Source organism: Perca fluviatilis, chromosome 13, assembly GCF_010015445.1.
Source record: "Perca fluviatilis chromosome 13, GENO_Pfluv_1.0, whole genome shotgun sequence".
NCBI classification, from domain to species: Eukaryota; Metazoa; Chordata; class Actinopteri; order Perciformes; family Percidae; genus Perca; species Perca fluviatilis.
Genome location: NC_053124.1, coordinates 36180523 through 36208073, shown reverse-complemented (window position 1 = coordinate 36208073; position 27551 = coordinate 36180523). Strand labels below are relative to the sequence as shown.

Genomic DNA, 27551 nt, shown 5'->3' with positions numbered 1-27551 from the left:
ATTGTTTCACATCTTTCACACTATCAACCATTTAATTTGCAGGCTACTTAACCTCTGTTAAACATGAGGACGGGAAATAAATGATGAATCCACTTAGAAAATACTTTCAGTCATCCTCTGGATTTCCCATAGATGAAATATCTTACTGGCAACAAAAAGATCGGCACGGAAAATGAAAAAGTGTCTGTGAGTCTTTAGTTGCTGAAGCTCAGACATCCATGGTGCCCAGGAGGCAGGACGCACGGATCCATCTCCCCAGGAACAAATGCTGTGTCTGGGGTACAAGGTGTAACCGGTCCACCAAACACTGGGCTGTCTTGACTGCCTTAATTCTGCACATATTTCTGTTACTGTAGTCCTATTTCCTATTTCATTATTTCATCCATGCGTGGTGCAACGGATCCGTGCGTACTGTCTCCTGCCGTGGAGACGCTGGCCTCACTAACATCTCCTCCTCTGAGTCTGGTCTCACTAACATCTCCTCCTCTGAGTCTGGTCTCACTAACATCTCCTCCTCTGAGTCTGGTCTCACTAACCTCTCCTCCTCTGAGTCTGGTCTCACTAACATCTCCTCCTCTGAGTCTGGTCTCACTAACATCTCCTCCTCTGAGTCGGGTCTCACTAACATCTCCTCCTCTGAGTCTGGTCTCAGTAACCTCTCCTCCTCCTCCTCCTCTGGTCTCACTAACATCTCCTCCTCCTCTGAGTCTGGTCTCACTAACATCTCCTCCTCTGAGTCGGGTCTCACTAACCTCTCCTCCTCTGAGTCTGGCCTCACTAACCTCCTTCCTCCTCTGGAGTCTGGCTCACTACTCAACATCTCCTCCTCTGAGTCTGGTCTCACTAACCTCTCCTCCTCTGAGTCTGGTCTCACTAACTCTCTCCTCCTCTGAGTCTGGTCTCACTAACCTCTCCTCCTCTGAGTCTGGCCTCACTAACATCTCCTCCTCTGAGTCTGGTCTCACTAACATCTCCTCCTCTGAGTCTGGTCTCACTAACATCTCCTCCTCTGAGTCAGGTCTCACTAACCTCTCCTCCTCTGAGTCTGGCCTCACTAACATCTCCTCCTCTGAGTCTGGTCTCACTAACATCTCCTCCTCTGAGTCAGGTCTCACTAACCTCTCCTCCTCTGAGTCTGGTCTCACTAACATCTCCTCCTCTGAGTCTGGTCTCACTAACATCTCCTCCTCTGAGTCTGGTCTCACTAACCTCTCCTCCTCTGAGTCTGGTCTCACTAACTTCTCCTCCTCTGAGTCAGGTCTCACTAACATCTCCTCCTCTGAGTCTGGCCTCACTAACATCTCCTCCTCTGAGTCTGGTCTCACTAACCTCTCCTCCTCTGAGTCAGGTCTCACTAACATCTCCTCCTCTGAGTCTGGTCTCACTAACATCTCCTCCTCTGAGTCTGGTCTCACTAACCAATCCTCCTCTGAGTCTGGCCTCACTAACCTCTCCTCCTCTGAGTCAGGTCTCACTAACATCTCCTCCTCTGAGTCTGGTCTCACTAACCTCTCCTCCTCTGAGTCTGGTCTCACTAACCTCTCCTCCTCTGAGTCTGGCCTCACTAACATCTCCTCCTCTGAGTCTGGCCTCACTAACATCTCCTCCTCTGAGTCTGGTCTCACTAACCTCTCCTCCTCTGAGTCTGGTCTCATTAACATCTCCTCCTCTGAGTCTGGTCTCACTAACTTCTCCTCCTCTGAGTCTGGCCTCACTAACATCTCCTCCTCTGAGTCTGGTCTCACTAACATCTCCTCCTCTGAGTCTGGTCTCACTAACATCTCCTCCTCTGAGTCTGGTCTCACTAACATCTCCTCCTCTGAGTCTGGTCTCACTAACATCTCCTCCTCTGAGTCAGGTCTCCCTCGCGCTGGACTCAGTTTCACTAACCCTACCAATACTTAATAAATAAAATAAATGGCATTACATCAGTGAGTCCAAACTGCTTATTATGCATAGCTTGGACTGACGCTGAGATGCATGTTGTTCTGTAACAGGTGTGGCGCTGACACTATTCTCTTGATTTCCACTTCGATATTAAACTTTATTTTTTCTGCCATGGTTCGGTGCATTCACCGCCCGGTCACCATTTGCCTCTCTGGGCATTTTCTTTTATTTCTTATCCAAGATGACAAACCTCCAAACAGAACCTTTTTGTCTCTCCTCCACCTCTGCGATCAGCACTTCAACCTCAGTCGGTGAAGTTTTTATTTTTATCTTCTGCAGCGGGATAACCCGTTGTGATTGGACAAAGAATGACGTCGGAGGCGCATTTATAGTAATTTCCATATTCATGTATGGGAGGAGGCAAGGCGGGGTCGGTCACTCATTCATGTGTGCTCAATTCCACGTGGATTGTCATGTTTAAAGGAAAGGTGAGCAGGACCTGGCGTACGACCGGTTTTATACATGGGAATATTTCTGTTTTCAAGTTTGGGCCGTCAACATCTTCTGGTATGAAAGCTGCGCAGTCTTTTATACATGAGGCCCCTGGTGGCTTCCTGGGTAAAAGTGACCTGATCTGCTTGTGTTTATAAAGTATATAAAGCATAGACAATTATAATTAATCACTCAAATCTGTGTTGCTACTTTGATTCAACTTCATTCCAATTCATCTCAACTAGTTTTACACTTATTCTTTTCTATTTATGGTCAACAGACCTCATTTACATGAAAGTATACCTACATTCTGAGTAAAATCAGTTGAGATCGTTAGTTGTGTTTGAATTAATGGCTGGTATGTGACAATTATTATATTCCCAGGTTAAAATGAACTGATGCAATTGTATTCACAAAAAAAGGAGAGCTAACAAAAAGGAAAAAAATAATTTACGGAAAGTTTACTTGTCCCCATTTAGGAAAAGACACATCAAAGGTGCTCTAACAAGTTTACAAAGAAGTTGTGTCTGTATGCTTGTATTTGTGTTGTGTGTGTGTGCGTGTGTGTGTGCATGTGTTTGTATGTGTGTGTGTACATGCGCGCACATGTCTGTGTGTGCATGTGTGTGTCTGTGTACATTTTTATGTCAGGACAGCTCAATAGTGTGATATATTGCAGGTCTCAGCTGTTTGTGTGTGTGTCTGTCTATGTGTGTTTGCGTGTGTGGGCACGCATGTGCACATCTGCTTGTACATGTGTGTCCGTGTGTGTGCGTGTTCATCTGCTGAAAAGAACAGTAGTGTGATCCACTATGCAACGGGTGTGTGTGTGTGTGTGTGTGCATTTTCATGTGCTGAAAAGCACAATAGTGTGATCTTTTGCAGGTCTCAGCTACTGTGTGTGTGTGTGTGTGCGTGTGTGTGTGTGTGTGTGTGTGTGTGTGTGTGTGTTCATCTCCTGGAAATTAGAGGTCGACCGATATGGGTTTTCTGAGGCCGATGCCGATCTTTTGAAATCAGGGTCGGCCGATGGCCGATATATGCTGCCGATTATTTTTGGCCGATATTTTCTTGTTTTTAACTTCTATTTGAAAGATGAAATTTAACACTAATAAGTACTTAGGATACACAAAATTTCTCAACAAAAACATTTATTGAACACTTGAACACCAATCTGCACTTGTATACTTACATTAAACATGTATAATGTAAAAACATATATTGTATAAATAAAACGGGTAAGAAGAAAGAAAGAAAATAAATTTAACTTTGTCAAATAAACTTTTCACTTAAAAGATAAAGTTTAGTGCACTTAGCAGCATTTATCAAACAGCTGAGAACAATAAAATAAATTGACCATTTTAAAGGGGTGATAGAATGATTATATAGGGTATTTCACACTGTTCCTTATGGTCTCCTAATGGGGTATGTAACATTGGTTGGGCTGAAAATGGCCTGGTTGATATTTTATTGGCCCTTATGCATCCCTGTGTTTTGGCCCTATTTGTAACAAGAGCTTTTCTTCCAAATATGGTATGGTCATGAATATTTAGATGAGCTGCGCGCTGATTGGTTGAGCGACTTGCCATACGCAGACATTAGAGACGCGCGCTGATTGGTTGAGCGAATCCCCAATACACATACATTAGAGAAGCGACAGAATCTCATATTCCAGACACTGCAATGTTTCATTACCAAATTCACTTCTGAGACTTTTTTAAGCGAGAAATCAACTATATAAAGCTGAAATATGGGCCGTTTTAAAAAAATTGATGGCTAATTGCAAATTTGGTAAGACGTGTCGGACTTTAGGAGCTCCACACAGTCTGACGAGAAAGCGGCAGCCTGCTGGGCTCCATACCCAGGGCAAAGTCACCCTTTGTGGATACTGCACTACGGGGCTCCATGGCCAGCTGCCGACATAACTAATATATTTACGGTTTGAATTTCGTCACGCCACTTATACAACATAATTCCCCAATGTCTTATAAAGCTAACCGTTGTGTCCGATTTGATTTTAAGGCATTTTTATGAACGTAGCGTGTTTTGTAGGACGCGAGCAGCTGCTTGCTATATGTCCCATTCATTACAATGGGGAAATACCGCAGCTAGCTAGCTACACTGTCGCCATAACTAAATTATATTTACAGTTTGAATTTTGTCACGCCACTTATATAACATCATTCCCCAATGTCTTATAAAGCTAACCGTTGTGTCCGATTTGATTTTAAGGCATTTTTATGAACGCGAGGCGTCTTTGTAGGACGAGCAGCTGCTTGCTATACGTCCCATTCACTACAATGGGGAAATATCGCAGCTTGCTCACTTTCGCATAACTAACGTATATTTACAGTTTGAATTTCGTCACGGCATGAATATTATAGGTTCCTCACGGTCTTACAAAGCTTAGCTAACACTTGTCCGATTTCGAATTTCAATTGAATGTATTTTTGTGAATGTCAGAGTTAGGAGGAGGCTAGCTAGCTCTCATTGATGGACTCCATCTCACCGCGGCTCTATCAATGAGACTCGCGGACAAGAGGCGTTTATTTCCCCGATTGTTTGTTTAAATAACTCAACACACATACCCATTATAAGATTAACTGGAACCTGCAGGCTGTGGTAAAAGATTGCGGGCGTAACAAGCTCGCTGACACTGCGGTCAGGGCGGCGATGTAGCAACCCAGGCAGCACCAACACCGGCACTAAACTCCGACACATAGTCGGAGAAATTTGCAATTAGCCATCCTTTTTCGTAAAGCGGCCCATATTCGAGCTTTATATGGTTGATTTCTCGCATAAAAAAGTTTCAGAAGTGAATTTTGTAATGGAATAGCAGAGATCTGCGTGACCTAGCTAGATTCAGAAGACTACCTGATCTCAGGTCAGTTGTGTAGCCTATGTAAATGTTCTACCTGATCTCAGGTCAGTTGTGTAGCCTATGTAAATGTACTACCTGATCTCAGGTCAGTTGTGTAGCCTATGTAAATGTTCTACCTGATCTCAGGTCAGTTGTGTAGCCTATGTAAATGTTCTACCTGATCTCAGGTCATTTTTTTTTTTTTTTTTTTTTTTTTTTTTTTTTTTTTTTTTTTTTATTTTTGTCTTTTTTTTTTTTTTTTTTTTTTCTTTTCGCCTTTTTTTTTTTTGGTTTTGGGCCCTTCCTTTCCCCTTTTTTTTTTTTTTCCCTTTTTTTTTTTTTTTTTTTTTTTTTTTAAATTTTTTTTTTTTAGTGTTTTTTTTTTTGTTTTTTTTTTTTTTTTTTTTTTTTTTTTTTTTTCCCCCTCTCTTTTTTTTTTTTTCTCTCTCAGGGTTTATTTTTTTTTTCCTTTTTTCCCCCCTTTTTTTTTTTTTTTTTTTTTTTTTTTTTTTTTTTTTTTTTTTTTTTTTTTTTTTTTTTTTTTTTTTTTTTTTTTTTTTTTTTTTTTTTTTTTTTTTTTTTTTTTTTTTTTTTTTTTTTTTTTTTTTAAATATCTTAGAATAAGCTTAAACATAACACATTGCTTCTTTAATTTACTCACCCTTTGTAGACCCGGTTGTAAGACGTCTTCCTCTCGCTTTCACCCAAAGGAGTTAAAAGAAAAATGCACCATTGGTCTGTTTGAGAAGGACGAAGGAAAAACGACGGGACAAGCTAGCTAGCAGATGCTAGCTAAAAACGTCAGGGAATAGAGGACAGATAGCCCGAGGCAACGTCTTTTAAAGTGGTCAAACCGCACCCTGTATGACGGACTGTCACTCTAACCCTCCCTGCTGCCTTTTCACTCCGTTACTCATAGGTTTAACTCCACTTTTTAACACCTTTCACACAAATCTAAATAAATTACCTTCATACGCCCCCCCTCACCAGATCGCCCTAGCACACAACGTCATCACGCACTCTGGCGGGCGAGCACAAAGACCCCCACCAGACTCCCTTACAGGAATACATGATTTTAAAACTTCAACAAGCTGTGGCAGGGCACTCCATGCAGTCAAAGTTCTGGTTCTCACGGATTTGCCTTCCATTCATTGGGCCCAACAAACCGGGGACTATTGATTTTATTTATTTCTGCATTTTTTTAAATGTAAATTAAAAAAATAAATAAAAATATAGGTAGGTTATTTCGAGATGTGGCGCCAGATTCGCCCACTAGCCAAATCTACCCCGTACCTTGAAAAAAAAAAAAAACTTTAAAGTTAAAAAAATAAAAATAAATAAATTAAAAATCCTTGAGTCCAAAGCGCAGGCACGCACACGATGCGTGCGCTTGCATGCGTATGCCTACGCGAAGGTACAGGGGTTATTACTACTAGCGTCCACTAAAAGTTCTGACAGACTCAGATTATTATTCTAAGTGTCTGACAACATTATGGGATGGATCCCTACAGAGATAGACCTTTTAGTTAAAGAGTAAGATCCTTTTAGTTTAACATGAAACAGCCCGAAATCACCATCACCAAACTCCACCAGACTCCATGTAAATAATCAGGACTTTTAGCGTGTATAGAGCCAGCATATCTCCACCAGACTCCATGTAAATAATCAGGACTTTTAGCGTGTATAGAGCCAGCATATCTCCACCAGACTCCATGTAAATAATCAGGACTTTAATCATCGTGAAACACACTTCATTCAAAGTCGACAGAAACTAAATAAAAACTATCAAAAGTCCTGATTATTTACATGGAGTCTGGTGGAGATATACTGATCTATACGCAAAAGTCCTGATTATTTACATGGAGTCTGTGAAGATATGCTGGCTCTACTACTAGCCTAAAAGATCTGATTATTTACATCGAGATCTGGTGGAGATATGCTGGCTCTATATGTGTTGTTATGGTGATGTGTGTTAGTAAATGAGTGGAAGGAAGGAAGGAAGGGAACCCCCTTGCCAATACTTTCTCTATTTTACACACACACACACACACACAAATAATTTAGCTAATTAATTGTTCATGAAATGTTTTAAAAGTTGTCATATGGACTATAATAAAAAGAATACATTGCAAATTGTTACCCTAAATGGGCAATGTATCTCGGGAGATACAGAGTGTAACTTAGAAAATAAATATATTTTGGAAAAAAACATGAACTGTGTCATTTTAGTCTGGATATATAAAAAATAGCAATGAATCATTTTTCCATCAAATTTATTTAAGCTTGCCCTTTAACAATAACTGGTTCTTATCTCTCTCAAACACCTGAGTGAAACTTAGGCCCTGTTTACACGCAAACGCACGCGCCAAGTGAAAACGACAAAATATTTCATCAGATTTGCCTTTCGTTTAGCGCGCGCATGGCGTTTTGGGACTTAAAATGAAAAAGTCTGCTCCGATCTGCTCACGGTAGTTTAGTGAGAATCAGAATCAACATGTGAGAATGACATAAACTCACTTTCAGTATTGTGAGAACTAAAACAGAAATAATACAAGAATATAAAAGAATCATGCTTAAATGTAATTTTGCCATTACACAACTCTAATATCTTCTGACTTCTTCTTTATTTAATTCCAGCTTAGTTTGTTTCAGATGGATTTCGGTTTCGTAGGTACAAGCAGCAGAACAATTACTAATAGGTTGATAACCTTTAAAGGCAAAAACACAAAAAGAAATATGCATTTACATTACTTTAATGGCGGACACACCAACCAGATTATCGGCCGTGGGACAGTCCGGTGACTCGAGTCTGTTCGTGTGTGTTCTGTGCCGTCGTCTGTCGTGGAGCCGTCGGCCTTCATTTGGGCCGATTTGACTTGTTGAATCGGAAGGCGGGCAGTCAGACTCAATGTCCAATCTGATTGGTGGAGGGCTAACCTGGAAATGAAGAGCCTGACTAACGCCTCTCAAAATCTGGCGAAAATCTTTTAAACTGACCTTTGTTGATCTGAAATGAAGACAGATTCAGCAACTGCATCACAGCCTATTTCTCTCTTCAAATGTTTTCCAGAAACAAGTTTCGGTTGAACTATTTTACTACAATATGAGATCGTATTCTGAACGAAGACGCCATTATGCTCTTTTGTTAAATCCGGGAGAAACCGACTGTGGCGTTCGGTCCAATCAGCTGCTGGTTTTCATTTCTTGGGCGACAGTACAGATTAGCGCCGCCTGCTGCTATGGAGGCGCAATACCGTCTCGCGCAGAACGTGCGCTCAAGTCAGCGTTGCTTCGGTCTGTTCTGAGGCACTTTTGGACCAACTCGGGGAGGCTGATCAGTCCGACTGGCTTTTCTGCCAACGGTCGGCTGTCTGGTTGGTGTGTCAGAGCCTTAAGTCAGGACATTTTCTAATTAAATATGTCATTTTATTGTAACCACATTATGAATAGCTATTGGAGTTAATCAAGTTTAAGGAGAAACTTCTCCCCGCAAAAACAAACAAACATAAATAGGCTCAAGTTTCAGCAATAATATAGACCTTCTTCAGGGCAGACATGTTGACATGTCACAGTAGGAAAAGCACGGCGTATTCAAAACCATTACTGATGGCTGCATTCCACTTAGGAGAGACCCTGGTATTAAACCATTACTGATGGCTGCATTCCACTTAGGAGAGGTCCTGGTATTAAACCATTACTGATGGCTGCATTCCACTTAGGAGAGGTCCTGGTATTAAACCATTACTGATGGCTGCATTCCACTTAGGAGAGGTCCTGGTATTAAACCATTACTGATGGCTGCATTCCACTTAGGAGAGGTCCTGGTATTAAACCATTACAATACAGATTAAGCGCCGCCTGCTGTTATAGAGGCGTACACTGCATGAAAAGTGGGATTTTCGTCCGTATTCGGCACTGTAGATTGTCGTGGAACTTCAGGTTTACGGCTGCACACGGCAATTTACAGGCAACACCGAAAACTGCCGAGAATTGTCGGAAATTGATGTGGGCCTTGCTTGGCAGTTGTCCCCCATGACCCCCCTCCCTCTAATTCTAGGGGAGGCTTTCACATGTAAATGAAAATGCTGTGAGCTATACAAATGCAAATCAGGGTAGCAGGGGGAGTTTTACCCCAGGTGACATTTTTCTAAAAGGTAAAAACTTAATTTTAAGAAAATCTCTTAAAATAGATCAGACTCAGTATAACCTAATTGTAGACTCTTCAATTTTAGCTTTAATTGATTTATTTAATGGAAGTATGCTAGATTAATTACTTTGTATGTCATTAGCAATGACCAATGTTATGTAAAAAAAGATACACAAAATAATTTATTTCAACAATTAGTTGTAATCAGGCTTTGCCACAAAGGTAAAATGTGCAATCCATGATTCATTCACAGTCTCCTAGAGCTCAACCACTGAGCATAGTGACATGACTACAGTCTTTGGTCTTGCTCATCCAACATTGTCTGGAGGAATGGAGACAGAGGCTCCACTGGACAGTTTTCTAAGAGAAGTCTTTCTGCTGACACCAAAACACTGGGCTTCACATAAAGCATATCAGCTTTGTCATTGCATGACAAGGTCCCAACCATTTCTCTTCTTAAAATACTGGCAAATTCAGCACCATATTCACATCTCCATGACATATGAAGCGGTTGGCTCTGCTGAAATGGCCTCATAATCCAGACATCAATTGTGCTTTTGTTAACATTTCCCAGTAATCCATTATAACTCACTGTAATTCACCTCCACACCAGTGTGTGCGCTGTTCGCGCCCTGCTGGTTAATCTGCTCCACGGTCTCTCTCTATCACTCTGCCCCGCCCTCACTTCTTCCATTTGAAAAAAAATCGGCGGGACATGGGAGATGAGTCTGAGAGTTGGAGCAAAAACTTCCGAAATATGGGAATATTTCAGGCCAACTGGTAAAAGAGTTGTCGGTACACTCTGTCAAACTTCACTTGGAAACACACAGGAGTTGTTCAAGACGTTTGGGCGTTTTTTCTCTCCTCCATATCACCTCGGGGCTCCAAAGATGCGCTCACAGAAAGAAGAAGACAACGTAAGTATATGATTATTAATGAAACGGCGCAAGCTAGTCTGTACTGTTTATTAACTCTTCATCGTACAGTGACTGTGTTTGGATGTTAAACAGGCTACTTAGACTTGGCAGTAATGCTTTAAACCCCACCAAGTTTAAACGCGAGCAGCACAGAGCTGTGTCTGCTTTCAGCGCCATTCATTACAGAGCTGGAGCGGTGATGTTGTTTTATAAAAGTATATTTTTTTATCTCGTAATTTACAGGAAGCAGCGCCGTCTTCACAACTCTGAGACAAACTGTAGCGGGCGCTACTGAACGAGACAAGGGTAAGATTTAAAGAATATGCTTTCATTGAATGAATTTCATTAATTCTTCTGTATAAGGACATAGATACGTTAATAGATACCGATCTTAACCATACTTTTTTTTTTACAGACTAACCTCGCCTCATAACGAGGCTGTGACCTATATTTGCTCGGAGCTGTCTGCCGGTCCAGATTTACATGACGCTGATAATGACGCCATTGTGTGTAAGTAATTTTTACTTTTTCATCTTTCCTTGTTTAATTTTACTGTGACTTATGTTTTTTATTCATGCCACTCTCATTTAATTGTTTTCCAGCTGCCTGTAAGACATATTAGGAGACAGCAGCAGGAGCTTCAGCTAGAAACAACCAGATGTGGCATCGCGGGCAGAAGCTGTGAAGAGTTCGGTTCGAGTTGGTCGAGAAGAAAAGAGTGTAAGATTAGATCCGTTTGGTTAATGTGAATATTTTTCAGGTGCATTCATAGATGTGTTGTGTCCACAAGCAGTGCATTGCGCAGTACTGATTGTCTTTATTGATTGATTTTACAGCTGCTAGAAGCGAGACAGAGTGAGCTGGCTGCGGGTGAGGTGACATTTGGAAGTGCGCCACATAGACCTACAGGACAACGCACCACAGACGTCTGCTACATGGACCGAATGCTGCCGGTTACCTCCAGCTCGAGCCAGCCGTGGGTTAGATGTGGACGGTGCTGCTCCTCGTGGCGGGGGATATTTGTTGTGTGTGCTGTGTGTCTCCGATGCTTTGTACGCGCAGTTTTTTCTGTCTGTGTTTTGTGTCAATAAAGCTCTATCTTTGAATAAACGCACGTTCCTGGCAAATCATTTTAACTATGATAATCATGACATGAATATACAACATAGCATATATGAAATAAATATATATATGTATAAATAAATAAAAATATAATACATAAATAAATAAATATATATATATATAAAATTTTATTATTATAATAATGATGGCCCAGGTTGACCAATAGCCTAACCCGCTGACAGACCTGTGAACCAATCACGAGAGATTTGTCTTGTTTAAAAGTAGTGGTTTCATCCAATAGCGAGTGAGAAATTCCAGCCAGGCCAGACGTTCTCTGGCCAGGCTCCTATTCATATTCTGATTAGATCCATTAACACCTCCGCGGGGGCTCTCCACATACGTCATGGTTCGTTTCCCACAATATGTGGCACAGACGAACGTGACGTTCACGCCTATAAATTGTTGATAACTGCCGAAAATTAGGGGAATTTCTAGGCGTTTACAGGCGTTCTGCGGGACGGAAATCCCACTTTTCATGCAGTGTGGTTTGTGTGTGTGTGGTGTGTGTGTGGAGAACCGGCATGTTGGGCTTCCTAAACAATATATAATGTTAGGGTTTAGTAGTACACACACACACACACACACACACACACAACACACACACACACACACACACACACTGTGACACACACAGAAACAGACACATACACACACACGGGTTCATGAGGTTGTGTGTGTTTCTGTGTGTCTGTGTGTGTGTTTGACGGAGGAGGAGGAGCGGGTGTGTGTCTCTGTGTGTGTGTGTGTGTCTGTGTGTGTGTCTGTGTGTGTGTGTGTGTGTGTCTGTGTGTGTGTCTGTGTGTGTGTGTGTGTCTGTGACGCAGGAGGAAGAGCGGTGTGTGTGTGTCTCGTGTGTGTGTGTGTGTCTGTGTGTGTGTGTGTGTGTGTGTGTGTGTCTGTGACGCAGGAGGAAGAGCGTGTGTGTGTCTCTGTGTGTGTGTGTGTGTTTGTGTGTGTGTGTGTGTATATTTGTCTATGTGTGTATGTATATCTGTGTGTGTGTGTGTGTCTGTGTGTGTCTGTGTGTGTGATGTGTGTTTGTGTGTGTATATATATCTGTGTGTCTGTGTGTGTGTGTGTGTGTGTGTGTGTGTGTGTGTGTGTGTGTGTGTGTGTGTGTGTCGTGTGTGTTCTGTGTGTGTGTGTGTGTGTGTGTGTGTGTGTGTATATATATATATATCTGTGTGTGTGTGTGTGTGTGTCTCCACCTTGTGTTTGATCATGGTACTGAAGTGGTTGTTTCTGAAGAACACAGAGATCTCTCCCTCCTTGGCCGTCGTGTTGAGTTCACACAGACCGCTGATAGGAGAGCTGGGTCGCTGTGGACTCTAGGAACTGCTCTGCTACCAGACCTGCAGACACAGACACACACACACACACACACACACACACACACACACACACACACACACACACACACACACACACACACACACACACACACACACACACACACACACACACACACAACACAGAGACAGACAGACAGACACTTTCATACATATCGTTTAGTAACACTGTTACCAAATATACCACATTACTTCAGTTTTTTAGTTTGTCAGTTCAGTTAATTTATTTCAGTCATATCTGATTTCAAAAAACCATGTTACTTAACCATTACCTCAACCTCATTCTCCTCTCCAGTCCCTGGGTCTGAACCAGAGCTGACCCAAAGTGCTGCTTCATATAGGGCCTACAGCAATCACACACAGGTGTGCTGAGGGTGGGAGATACCATGTGTCTGGGTCATAGGTGAGATAAATGTTCTAGTTGGAAATGTGTGTAAGTTTTGGTGTAGTAAGTAGTGAGATAAGTGGAAAATGATTTGCTCAATAATCTGTTATTTGGGTATTTGTTTATTGTAGAAATGAGCAGTGACATTCTCAATTCATGTACATGGTAACGTGGTGAGAGGCAATTAAGAGTTGGTAGCTCTAGTGGGAGGGGGTTAACAACATATAAGCCCCTGGCCTAAGCTGTGGGCAGTCTGAGGGTGGCTACCATCCAGACAGGTGATGTGGCGTCTGCTAGTGTAAAAAAAAAAAAAAGATATGTTTCTTATGTTTCTAATGGGTTTTTGCTGTGGATGTCCTGCATTGTTTCACCATTTTTTGTAAATAAAAGCACCTTCATGTCTTGCAACTTGAGCCATCGTGTTAGCGGACGTTTTTGTCCGATTCCCAACGCCCCCCCACACCCCAGACCGATACACACACATAAACACACACACACACACACACACACACACAGAGAAACACAGACACATAAAAAAAAACTAACACACACACTCACACAACCACACATAGACACACACACATCACTGACACAGACAGACAGACACAACACACACAGTTGAAATAAAGTATATAGATATTCATGTGTGGTTGCGCCGTCTGTTCTGTCTGTCTGTCTGGTGTCTATGTATGTATGTGTGTGTGTGTGTGTGTGTGTGTGTGTGTGTGTGTGTGTGTGTGTGTGTGTGTGTGTGTGTGTGTGTGTGTGTTACCTTCACTGACTCGGCTGCTGTCTGCTGAGTGTTTGTAGTCGATGATTTTCTCCACCAGCTGGTTGTAGCTCAGTTTCCCCACAGAAGCCACCACCTCTGGACTCTGAAAACACCAGATATTAAAGGGGACCTTCGCTAGGTTTCAATCTGGACCCTTTCAGCGTCCACTAAACGTTCTGACAGACTCAGATTATTATTCTAAGTGTCTGACAACATTATGGGATGGATCCCTACAGAGATAGACCTTTTAGTTAAAGAGTAAGATCCTTTTAGTTTAACATGAAACAGCCCCGAAACCACCATCACCAAACTACACCAGACTCCATGTAAATAATCAGGACTTTTAGCGTGTATAGAGCCAGCATATCTCCACCAGACTCCATGTAAATAATCAGGACTTTTAGTGTGTATAGAGCCAGCATATCTCCACCAGACTCCATGTAAATAATCAGGACTTTAATCATCTTGAAACACGCTTCATTAAAAGTCGACACAAACTAAATAAAAACTTTCAAAAGTCCTGATTATTTACATGGAGTCTGGTGGAGATATGCTGGCTCTATACACACTAAAAGTAAATAAATAAAATCTATATTAGAATTTCAATTCCAGTTGTTCACGTTTGGTTGCCATACTTAATGAATATTTAAATGGCCACCAAACAACCCTTTAGCTTTGTAACGAGGCTCCCACACAGTTGGAGCCTGAAAACCTTTGCGTATGCTACTGCCTAGTATCTGCAACAGGTCTTACAAGTCACTCCAGAGGTATTATCAAGTCACAAGAACGATGTTTTTGGATTTAAAAGTATTTATTTCTCGATACGCGTGACAAAATGTATGAGATAAAATGCCAAACATATCAGATATATTCAGAAATACAATGTCCTGAAGCATTTCTGCCACCTTGAAAGATTTTCTTCGACTTGTCTATATTAACATACAACTTAAACACCCTTATATACACTATTAAGACACCGCTATTTAACAGACATCTTCCTGTCCCGCAGATACATAACGTGGAGAAATACATGAATAACAAACAGCTAATATCTCCAGATCATCTCGGTAAAGATCTTTTTTAACATATCGTCCTTGTTTCAACAATCAAAGGTAAAATAACAGATCTCAACTGAGCACATTGAGAGCTTCTGGGGCTCCCCGAATGGTTTTCATCAACACACAGAAATCATCTCATCACTTCTAAAACGTCAATACATGCAAACAAAGACGTCAAAGAAATGTACAAAAACGTTTAGAAAAGCAGATAGATATCGAAGAAAGTGACATGTTTTTATAAAAGCAAAAAAGTAAGAAAAAGCAACAAAAACGTGTAAACAAATGAAAAAAGACAACAATCATCTCTCAGCTACAAACATGGAGACTAAATAATTATTATATTATTTAAGAGTTAAAACACAGAATTTAACCTTAAATGACTTCTGACTATTTCAGTTTACACAACTCAGCAGAGTGTGTGTGTGTGTGAGAGAGTGTGTTTGTGTGTGCGTGTCAGTGTGTGTCCGTGTGTGTGTACACATGTGTGTCCACCTGTGTGTGTTTGTGTGTGTGTGTTGTGTGTGTGGAGTGTGTGTGTGTCGTGTGTGAACGTGGTGTGTCCGGTGTGTGCGTGTGTGTGTGTGTCGTGTTTGTGTGTGTGTGTGTGTACATGTGTGTCCGTGTGTGTGTGTGCATGTGTGTGTGTTCGTGTGTGTCCGTGTTTGTGTACGTGTGTGTGTGTGTGAGAGTGTGTTTGTGTGTGTGTGTCATTGTGTGTGTCCATGTGTGTGTGTGTGTGTGTGTGTGCGCCAGTGTGTGTCCGCTGTGTGTGTGTGTGCGTGTGTGTGTGCGTATGCGTGTGTGTGTCTGTGTGTGTGTGTGAGAGTGTGTGTGTGTGTGTGTGTGTGTGCGTCGTGTGTGTGTGTGTGTGTGTGTGTGTGTGTGTGTGTGTGTGTGTGTGTCCGTGTGCGTGTGTGCGTGTGTCGTGTGTGTGTGTGTGTTGTAGCGAGGCCAAAAATCTTTCAATAAAAAACCACCGTAAAAAACATTGAAAATGTATCAAAAAGCATCAACAAAAGTCTTGAATGAGTCAAAAATTAAAAAAGCATCAAAATGCAGAAAAAAGCCTCGAGGAGTGAAGGAACCAGAAAATATTCTCATTTAACAAGCTGCAATTTAGAGAAGTTCTTTTCCTCTTTTTTAAATAAAAATGAACTCAGAATGACAGAATTTAACCCTTAAATGACTTCTGTCTATTTCAGTTTACACAACTCAGCAGAGTCTCCACAAACAACCACCAAAACCCGTTAGTCCAGCATAGAGGGGGCGGAGTGAATGTGGTCTGGACTCTGTGGAGGAGAGTCATGGTTTCAGAGACGCTGTAGAAGGACAGAATACCTGCACTGTGATCCAGGTACACTCCTACTCTGGAGGACCCAGGACCTGAGACGGGAGTTTGGACTTTGTTGGACCAAAATGTATATTTGTTGTTGTCACAATCTAACGCCCAAGATTTGTCATTTCGTCCAAATCCACATTCCTCCGACCTCCCTGCTCTGCTGATATTCTTGTATGCGACTGCTACATAAACTCCTCCTCTCCTCTCCACCTCCCAGTAACAACGTCCAGTCAGACTCTCTCTACTCAGGACCTGGTACCAGCCAGTGAATCTGTCTGGGTGACTAGAATAAGACTGTTGTTGACTCATGAATGTTGCTTTCCTGTTCCCCTCAGATAATAACAGCTGTGTGTTTGCTGTGTTTGGATCCAGTGTGATGTCACGTGAATATTTTAAGAATCCAGCTCTGGTCTTGGGCTCTGGTTGTGGCAGTAAAACGTCCACTTCAGTCCCTGTCAGTGAGACGTTTGTCCACTCCTCTCTCAGGACGTCCTGTAGTTTATCTCTGACTTCTGACACGGCCGCTGTCACGTCCTCAAAGCAGCTCAGAGGACGGATATGGATGCTGGATGCTGATTGGCTGAGTGGTGACAGTGAGGGGTAGTTGTGTAGAAACTGGCTGTGATCCTCTGTGTGTGAGAGCTTCTTCAGCTCAGCGTCTTCCCTCTTCAGCTCAGTGATCTCCTGCTCCAGCTTCTCCTGAAGCTCTCTGACTCGACTCTCTTCCCTTTTCTGCTGGGATCTGACCTGCTGCTTCACATCAGAGCTTCTTTTCTCCAGGAGACGGATCAGCTCGGTGAAGATCTTCTCGCTGTCCTCCACTGCTTTATCGGCGGCGCGATCGATGGCCTCCGCCTGCTGTTGAAGCAGCTTCACATCTTTCTCTCTGTCCTGGATTCTCTGCTGGATGGTCTGTCGACTCCCCTCGAGCTTTTTCTGCCTCTCAATCCTTTCTTCTGCAGCCGAGACTGTATCGTGGCCTTTATGTTTGTCCATTAAGCAGAGATAACAGATAAGCTGTTGATCAGTACGGCAGAAAATCTTCATTACCTCATCATGACGAGAGCAGACGTTCTCCTGGAGCTTCTTGGACGGCTCCACCAGCTTGTGTTTCTTGAATGGAGCTGATTCGTAATGAAGCTGAAGGTGTTTCTCACAGAAAGAAGCCAGACATTGCAGACAGGACTTGATGGCTTTGAGTTTTCTCCCGGTGCAGACATCACAGGCCACATCTTCAGCTCCAGCATAGCAGTGATCAGCAGGAGCAGCTTGGAGTCCAGTCTTCTTCAGCTCCTCCACTAAAGCTGCTAACATGGTGTTTTTCACCAGTACAGGCCTCGGTGTGAACGTCTTCCTGCACTCAGGGCAGCTGTAGTTGTACTTATAATCCTCTTCATCCCAGTGGCTTTTAATACAGTTCATGCAGTAGCTGTGTCCACAGGGAATAGCCACCGGATCCTTCAGTAGATCTAGACAGATGGAACAAGAGAAGGTTTCCCGGTCCAGCTGAACTCCTTTCTGCGCCATTTCACCTCTCGCTCAGTGACTACGACTGTCTGACTGTCTGAGTCTCACTTCCTGAGAAATGAATCTAGTCTGAGCTCTGATGTAATAACAGGTGATACGCTGTTGTACTTCCCCCAGCATGTTGGTTACACCCATCTGCAAACTGTAGCTCTGAAGGGGAGGGAACAAGGAAATATGTGCACAAGTGGAGCTGGCTGTGTTTGAGAGGAAGAGGAGGGAGGGGTTATCAAGTTCTGCTTCATTCCTGGAAGAGGAGCGCTTTGAGAGAGAGACTGGGTGTGTTGCAATGCCCATACTACCATTAGTATGACACGGAAAGATATAGTATATCCCAATACATATAATGTCAAATGCAGAATGCCTAAAATGTGTCCTGATGCACCCGGTTGCATTTTGCAGTATACGAGCCAGCGTGCTTTTCTGACCCACAATCCTCTGTGCAGCATATCTGAGCAAGAGGCTCAAAGTTCAAGCTGCGATTTTATCTCAGAGTTTTATGTCCCGAAGAGAAAGTATGGTATAAGGAACGCAGCAACACTTGTTTACAACAGAGCTCATTTCTCATTTAAAAACTCTGCTGACTTCAGCTTTTAGGAGGTTAACTCTTCTTAGAATCAGAGGGTTTGGAGACGGCTCCCCAGTTTACTAAATGACTGAGTTGTCCTGTAATTAACTTAATTAATGATGGAGTGATCAGGTACAGTGGGTGTAAAGTACTGACAGAGTACTTCATGTCCTAGGGGGCGGAGTCAGACGTGGTAGACACTCTAAATGCAGACCTGCCAACCCTGAAAAACTTTTTTGAGTTACAACCAAGGTTATTATAGTTAGGCATTTTTCATTAGTTTTTATTTTTTATTTTTTTTTACTTTCTGTTTTCAAATTCAGTTTAGTTTTAATGAGTTTTTAAAGCGGGTTTGCTAGTTTATTTAATTTTTTAATTTTTTGAAAATGCTTAGTTTTAGTTTAGTTTAGGTATTAGTTTTTGTCTTTTTTTGTAATATGGGTTATTTGTCAGTTGCAAGATAAAAAAAGCCAAAAAAACATATAATGTAATAACAAAAAAATTATCATACGATCTATTATGTATTATAACACCAGGGGTCCGTTCCAGGAAGGAGGTTTAACAAACTCTGAGTCTAACCCTGATGTCTGAGTTGATTTACCCTGAGATGGAAACTGAGTTTTCGGTTCCAGAACAGCTGATTTGAGTTGGTTCAATCAACTCGAGTAGGTTCACTCAGGGTTACGCACGTGCACCACCACTATAAAAAGGCAGCATGAATGGAGCCATGATTCTACGATTCACCATGGTAACAACCACAAACAAACAGCTTGACGGAAATACTCATGCGCACAAACAGCGAGTTTGAACCTACTGTCTATGGTTTGAACATGCATTTCGTTAAATAAGTAAGACAGCTGCTGCTGCTGCAAAAGAGAGAGAATTGGTGTTGGAGAAAATTGCTGCTCGATTCAATGCATACGCAGTCACAGTGTATTAATTTAATATTTAATCACAGTTAACTTATAATGATAATTACAGTTAACTTATAATGATAATGGTGAAAACTGGAATTGTATTACACCTATAATTTCATTTAGGTGCAATCCTGAGGGCGAAAAAGTAAACTATACTAATCCCATTCTGAGGCTGCAGCAACGTGATCATCAACAGAACTATAATGTATAATCATTTATTTCTTTTTAATGGCTCTCACTGGTTTGTGTCCAGGGAACACTACAAAAAACGTTTAAAAAACGTTTCAGAGCGAGTCACACTTTTCTGACTCTGGCTCTGCATACAGTGGCTTTACTATTACAGTATGATCCCCTACACTGTTATAAAGAAAACTGCTGTTTGCAAAAAACGTAATGAAACACAAAGAATCTGCTGGGATGTTAAAGCCTGTTCACGATGGTTGATGTTAGTGATATGAGGACAGATAAGGTATCTACATATCTAATGTTAGTGATATGAGGACAGATAAGGTATCTACATATCTAATGTTAGTGATATGAGGACAGATAAGGTATCTACATATCTAATGTTAGTGATATGAGGACAGATAAGGTATCTACATATCTAATGTTAGTGATATGAGGACAGATAAGGTATCTACATATCTAATGTTAGTGATATGAGGACAGATAAGGTATCTACATATCTAATGTTAGTGATATGAGGACAGATAAGGTATCTACATATCTAATGTTAGTGATATGAGGACAGATAATGTATCTACATATCTAATGTTAGTGATATGAGGACAGATAAGGTATCTACATATCTAATGTTAGTGATATGAGGACTGATAAGATATCTACATATCTAATGTTAGTGATATGAGGACAGATAAGGTATCTACATATCTAATGTTAGTGATATGAGGACAGATAAGGTATCTACATATCTAATGTTAGTGATATGAGGACGGATAAGGTATCTACATATCTAATGGACTGTGATAAAAATACCTCTCAAATTGGTTATGTGGAAATGAAAATACATCTATAGTCGGGACTCAATATTATCTCCCGACATAAACTCTCTGTGAATTAATACAGCTTTTTTATCAACGGGATCGTCGACAAAAGGACATGACATGTTTGAGAAAAAAACGTTTTATAACCTGCCTAACATAAACCAATAAGTTTTTTTATTCATGCAGATAACAAACTTCGTTAAAATGTCCCTGATACAGACTGAATGAATGAATGAGGAAATGAGAGAGAAGAAGAGTTTCCCTCCATCTACTCACTCTGACACAGTGTCCGAGGGAGGAGACTGAGAGAAACTCAAGGTTTTTTGAAGAAAACCTGCTCCCGACCAGGTTAGAGTCACAGGCTCAGTTACCATAGTAACTGACTCTGAGGTGAAGTTACCATAGTAACTGACTCTGAGGTTAAGTTACCTCTCTTTCTGAAACAGAAAACCCAGAGTTTCCCTCATCTCAGGGTTAACAAACTCAGAGTTTTCACTTAACCTGCTTTCTGTCATTAGATTAAAGGTCTTAGTAATTCTTTCTGGTTTATTTGTGAACAATAAATCTGTTTTAGTTTCAGACCGATTAGTTATTCTTGTGGGTTGTTCAATTAACTGTGTAATATTAAAATAGTCTGTAATGTTTTTAAGCTTTTTTCTTCCACCCTGATCACTCCAATTGACATTAACGTGCCCCATCAATATGACCTTTTTGTTAAAATCCAAACTGGGAAGGAGAATTTTAACTGATCATAGAACTCAAGCTTTGCTGAGGGTTTTCGATATAGACAGATTAAAGTGTTCAGCTCAAAGTGAAATGTTGACACCAACACATTAAATATCAGATTCCCTATGTCATTCAATTTGTTTGCATTTAACCCTTGTGTGGTGTTCGGGTCTGTAGGACCCGTTTTCAATGTCTGCTAAAAGAAAAATGATGCTATTTATTATTTCTTCTAACCCAAACTCAGTGGTCTTGGCTCGGTACACCCCCCCTACACATAACTAGTACATATGAGATGTTCTAGTCTACTGGACCCGAGTGTATTTAATTGTAGGTGCTATGAAACTGTGTTGTCTTTCTGTACCTGCTGTTCCCACAAAAAGTTACTGAATTGTTACATTTCAAGCACTTTCACCTGTTCTGATTAAGTTCTAAGAAATAAGCACCAATAATGATCAAAAATCCTGTTTATATTTTTTTTACCTTTTTATACATGAATTTCTTTTTCTCACAAAAAACGAAAATGATCATATGATCATACATGTGATCTCACAGGGGTAAATGGCAAATATGACCTATAAATTATGTATATATCATTAGTAATTGAGCTAAAGTAAACATCTATTAAGTATTTTTACATAAATTGTTATGGCTGTATTGATTTAAAAGCCTAATAATGTGGTGGGTCCACCAGACCCGGGAACATTGGCTGCAGAACAAAAATATGTACACCTTACAATGGTTAATAGTACTTTTCACTTATAATAAAACTCCCCCTCCCCTCCCATGGTCTCTGTCTTTCCTAAAAACATCACATCCTGGCATGGCAATAAGGGCCTCCGGGGAGGAACGAGTTAACCAAGTCACTGTCAGTCAAAAAAAAATCAATATTAGAATTTGCAAGCAAGTTTTCCAGTTGTTCACGTTTGGTTGCCATACTTAATGAATATTTAAATGCCCACCAAACAAGCCTTTAGCTTTGTAACGAGGCTCCCACACAGTTGGAGCCTGAAAACCTTTGCGTATGCTACTGCCTAGTATCTGCAACAGGTCTTACAAGTCACTCCAGAGGTATTATCAAGTCACAAGAACGATGTTTTTGGATTTTAAAAGTATTTATTTCTCAATAGGCGTGTCAAAATGTATGAGATAAAATGCCAAACATATCAGATATATACAGAAATATGATGTCCTGAAGCATTTCTGCCATCTTGAAAGATTTTCTTCGACTTGACTATTTTAACATACAACTTAAACACCCTTATATACACTATTAAGACATCGCTATTTAACAGACATCTTCCTGTCCCGCAGATACATAACGTGTAGAAATACATGAATAACAAACAGCTAATATCTCCAGATCATCTCGGTAAAGATCTTTTTTAACATATCGTCCTTGTTTCAACAATCAAAGGTAAAATAACAGATCTCAACTGAGCACATTGAGAGCTTCTGGGGCTCCCCGAATGGTTTTCATCAACACACAGAAATCATCTCATCACTTCTAAAACGTCAATACATGCAAACAAAGACGTCAAAGAAATGTACAAAAACGTTTAGAAAAGCAGATAGATATCGAAGAAAGTGACATGTTTTTATAAAAGCAAAAAAAGTAAGAAAAAGCAACAAAAACGTGTAAACAAATGAAAAAAGACAACAATCATCTCTCAGCTACAAACATGGAGACTAAATAATTATTATATTATTTAAGAGTTAAAACACAGAATTTAACCTGAAATGACTTCTGACTATTTCAGTTTACACAACTCAGCAGAGAGTGTGTGTGTGTGTGAGAGAGAGTGTGTTTGTGTGTGTGTGTCATTGTGTGTGTGTTTGTGTGTGTGAGTTTGTATGTGTGTGACAGTGTGTGTCCGTGTGTGTGTGTACATGTGTGTCCACCTGTGTGTGTGCATGTGTGTGTGTGTCCACGTGTGTGTGTCTGTGTGTGTCCACGTGTGTGTGTGTGTGTGTGTGACAGTGTGTTTGTGTGTGTGTGTATGTCATTGTGTGTGTATGTGTGTGTGTCCATGTGTGTGTGTGTGTTTGTGTGTGTGTGTCATTGTGTGTGTGTGTGTGTGGTGTGTCCATGTGTGTGTATGTGCATGTGTGTGTGTGTGTGTGTGTCCATGTGTGTGTCTGTGTGTGTCCATGTGTGTGTGTGTGTGTGAGAGTGTGTTTGTGTGTGTGTGTGTGTCATTGTGTGTGTATGTGTGTGTGTCCATGTGTGTGTGTGTGTTTGTGTGTGTGTGTGTGTGTGTGTCATTGTGTGTTCACGTGTGTGTGTGTGTGTGTGAGAGAGTGTGTGTGTGTCCATGTGTGTGTGTGTGTTGTAGCGAGCGTCAAAAAAGCTTTCAATAAAAACCACCGTAAAAAAACATTGAAAATGTATCAAAAAGCATCAACAAAAGTCTTGAATGAGTCAAAAAATTAAAAAAGCATCAAAATGCAGAAAAAAGCCTCGAGGAGTGAAGGAACGTTTTACTGTCACAACCAGAGCGCAAGACCAGAGCTGGATTCTTAAAATATTCACCTGACATCACACTGGATCCAAACACAGCAAACACACGGCTGTTATTATCTGAGGGGAACAGGAAAGCAACATACATGAAACAACAACAGTCTTATTCTAGTCACCCAGACAGATTCACTAACAGGTATCAGGTCCTGAGTAGAGAGAGTCTGACTGGACGTTGTTACTGGGAGGTGGAGAGGAGAGGAGGAGTTTATGTAGCAGTCGCATACAAGAATATCAGCAGAGCAGGGAGGTCGGAGGAATGTTTATTTGGACGAAATGACAAATCTTGGGCGTTAGATTGTTACAACAACAAATATACATTTTGGTCCAACAAAGTCCAAACTCCCGTCTCAGGTCCAGAGTCCTCCAGAGTAGGAGTGTACCTGGATCACAGTGCAGGTATTCTGTCCTTCTACAGCGTCTCTGAAACCATGACTCTCCTCCACAGAGTCCAGACCACATTCACTCAGCAGTGATTCAGTGTTCAGTGAACAGTTGGAAAGATGTGGATGTGACAGGCCTCCATGCCTACATTGGGTTGCTCATTTTGGCAGGAGTATACAAGTCAAAAGGTGAATCAACAGCAAGCCTTTGGAATGCTGAAACTGGAAGGGCAATGGCAGCAATACGGGATGTATGGGACAAGTGGGTGCAGCGATTACCCTTTCTCTACAATCCAGGCCCCCATGTGACTGTGGATGAAGGTCTGGTTTCATTTCTTTTCAATTTAAGTTGAATCAGGGAGATTTTGTACTGATTTTCATGTTTCAATAGTCACGTAATAGTTATTCTGGCTCTTTTATGCATTTCGATGCTTTTTTAATTTTTTGACGCATTCAAGGCTTTTGTTGATGCTTTTTGATACATTTTCAATGTTTTTTTTACGGTGGTTTTTATTGAAAGCTTTTTGACGCTCGCTACAACACACACACACACACACACACACTCACACGTGGACACACACGTACACACACGGACAAACACTGACACATACACACACACACACACTGACACTCACACAATGACACACAAACACACTCACACGTACACACACACGTGGACACACACTGACACACACACACACACGCAGACACACACACAATGACACACACAAACACACTCTCTCACACACATATATACACACACACACACACACACACACACTTACACACACACATGGACACACACACAATGACACACACACACACACTCTCTCAAACACACACACACACACACACTCTCAAACACACTCACTCTCAAACACACACACACACACACACACACACACTCTCACTCTCAAACACACACACACACACACAAACACTCTTTCTCAGACACACACACACACACAAACTGCTGAGTTGTGTAAACTGAAATAGTCAGAAGTCATTTAAGGTTAAATTCTGTGTTTTAACTCTTAAATAATATAATAATTATTTAGTCTCCATGTTTGTAGCTGAGAGATGATTGTTGTGACTTTCTATTTTTTCAACATTTTTCATGTTTACACGTTTTTGTTGCTTTTTCTTATTTATTTTGTTGCTTTTATTAAACTTTTTTGTCACTTTCTTCGACATGTATTTGCTTTTCTAACCGTTTGTGTTTTTAGCGTGTTCTTCAGCGCCCTGTCCCGCGTGACACGTTTACTAAACCCAACCCATCAACATGCGTCCAGATTCCACGCCACTTGGCGTTAGAAAGTGGGCGTGTATGTTTAGGTGAAGTCATGATGTCATGTTGGTAGTTTCTCTTCCACTGCATGGCTCTGAAGAGAGAAAGCACCAGACCTCCTTTATCCTGCACACTTTGTTCTCTTTGGGGACATTTTGTAAAGAAATCTAGATTTACATTTATTTGTTTTGGTGGACCAAAATGTTGTTATCATAATCATAATCAATAAGTCCTTCTTCTCTTCTCCATAGCTGAGATTCTGGTTCTGTGTGGATGAAGTGAATGTGTTGATGAGATCATTGAACAAGAGTCTTTGAACAGACTTTACTGATGGGATGTGGGAACAAACTGAAGCTTTACGTGATGAATAAACTAACATGAACAAAGTCTTTTCTTCCTGTCTTCATTCCAGGGTTTTTATACAAAGCTGACGGAGAAAATGTCAAACTGATATGAGATTAGAACTGAGGCACCTTTCCTCTTTGGTAATGGCAGAGAAGATTTGGCAAATTTTCCATGGGTGCAACCCACATACTCAGCGCTGCTTCTCATCCCACAAATGCATGTTCCTTACAGATGGGGCTCCATTTGTAAGGGAACTAAACAGGCTTTCCAACGGTATAAGACTTATTTCCAAAAAGCATTGTTACCACGGAGACATAATCTACCAAACACAAATGTCCTTACTTTTTGTGATAAGTTTAGATATTTACATGGAAACTATCATGTTTTTGCCAAACACACACACACACACACACACACACACACACACACACACACACACACACACACACACACACACACACACACACACACACACACAGTTTAAATGTAAATCAGATTCAGTTTGTGTGATGAACCTGCTGACAACAACACAACATTGTTTCATCACAATTTAAGAAGTCAGAGACGTTTTAACTAGTGCTGTGTTGGTGACCAAGAAGCTGGTTAAACCTGATTTAACCAAAAAGGCCTCAGCTTGAGCTGACCAGAGAGACAAAGGAATCGTGGCCTGTATGTAAACCCCAAAGCCTGGTTAATTCACACCTCTATGCGAAAGTCCCAGCCAGAAGGGACAAGCCTCACAGCTGGCAGGAAGACAAAGAACTACAAGATTGTAGTCTTCAAACTTTCAAGAGTTTTGAGTCTTCCTATTGGTTCAGCGGGACCATAAACACAGCATGAAGTCTTAACATATAAATAACCTGATCCTAGGAAACTCCCTCATCTTCCATTGCAACTCCGTTGCTGAGGGGAGCGCACAAGTGCTTGTGCTAAAACTTCCATTTTCTGGAGAAAGTGGATTTAATTTCGTGTCCAAAGAGCACCGTGGATCCTACGAAAAATGCACCAATGTTTTTCATACCTGCAGGAGGACAAACAACGTTTTCTTCTCAAAGTCGACTAAACTTTCCCCCTTGCTGCCTTTTTGGAGGGAGTTTCTCCGTGGCTACTGACGAGCACCAGGAGATTCGTCTGTTTCATTTCTGTGGAAATCTATCGACAGGAACAAACGGACTGAACACACCGTAAGGAGGCTTCGTCTGGGCAGAGATAGTGTGTGATAGTAGTGTGTTATTAATGAGCAAAGGGTTCGCGTTACCACTTGCTTGCCATTAAGGTGATCTGATTTAATCATGTACTGATCCATATGTGATTATTAATCTGTTTCTGTGAATGTATCAATTGATCACGATACTGTTGATTATGTTGTGTTGAGTAGCTTGGTAAAACTGTAATCGCTACCTGCTAAGTCACCTTTCACAGAGGTTGTAGTTACTGTCCGCAGATAATCGCGGTAATCAGCTGTTAGCCACTGAGCGATTATCGATAACTAAGATCAGAGTGCCTCTTTTCTTTACTCTTCTTCTCTTCTCTTTTACTAACACAATAACACACGACACAGGCTAGCCGCGAGCTCCCGAACTAACGCTGTAGTTTAGCCGCTGGAATCGGCTTACGTCGTACACGAGCTAACACAGGAACCTAAGCTACCATACCGGCTAAGCGGGCGCGGCGTTGCCTAGCAACCCCTCGCTTCTTCAGCCCCCTCGCGTACCCAGCACCACTACCGCCTCTTGAGGCTAAATAGTTTTGTGCAGTTCACAGGAGTAGCCATTTTTGGAGTTGTTTTTGTGTTAGAACTACATTTCGACACCGCCCCTCCTTTTTCACTCACTCTCTCTCACACACACACACACACACACACAGACACAGACGTGTCCATGCTGCTTTGTTTTTGCTTTGTTTTTGGTTGTGATCTTGTAAAAGGTATATAAGTTTATTATTGAAGGATTA

General features: G+C 41.3%; 2 protein-coding genes across 2 annotated transcripts in view; both read right to left on the bottom strand.

The window, feature by feature from the left end:
• Positions 1-12724, bottom strand: part of LOC120571441 (tripartite motif-containing protein 16-like) — a 60772-nt gene extending 48048 nt beyond the window's left edge. The window contains exon 1 of the mRNA XM_039820383.1: positions 12634-12724. The gene's annotated coding sequence lies outside the window, so the exon portion shown is untranslated. The remainder of the gene's footprint in view (positions 1-12633) is intronic.
• On the bottom strand, positions 12725-18399 carry LOC120571442 (tripartite motif-containing protein 16-like). The gene is made up of 3 exons (XM_039820384.1): positions 16328-18399; positions 13932-14034; positions 12725-12777 (listed from the first exon to the last, which is right to left on the bottom strand). Exons 1-2 carry the CDS (start codon positions 17853-17855, stop codon positions 13934-13936), a joined length of 1629 nt encoding a protein of 542 aa, XP_039676318.1. The 5' UTR covers positions 17856-18399; the 3' UTR covers positions 12725-12777; positions 13932-13933.
• Positions 18400-27551: the final 9152 nt, after the last annotated feature.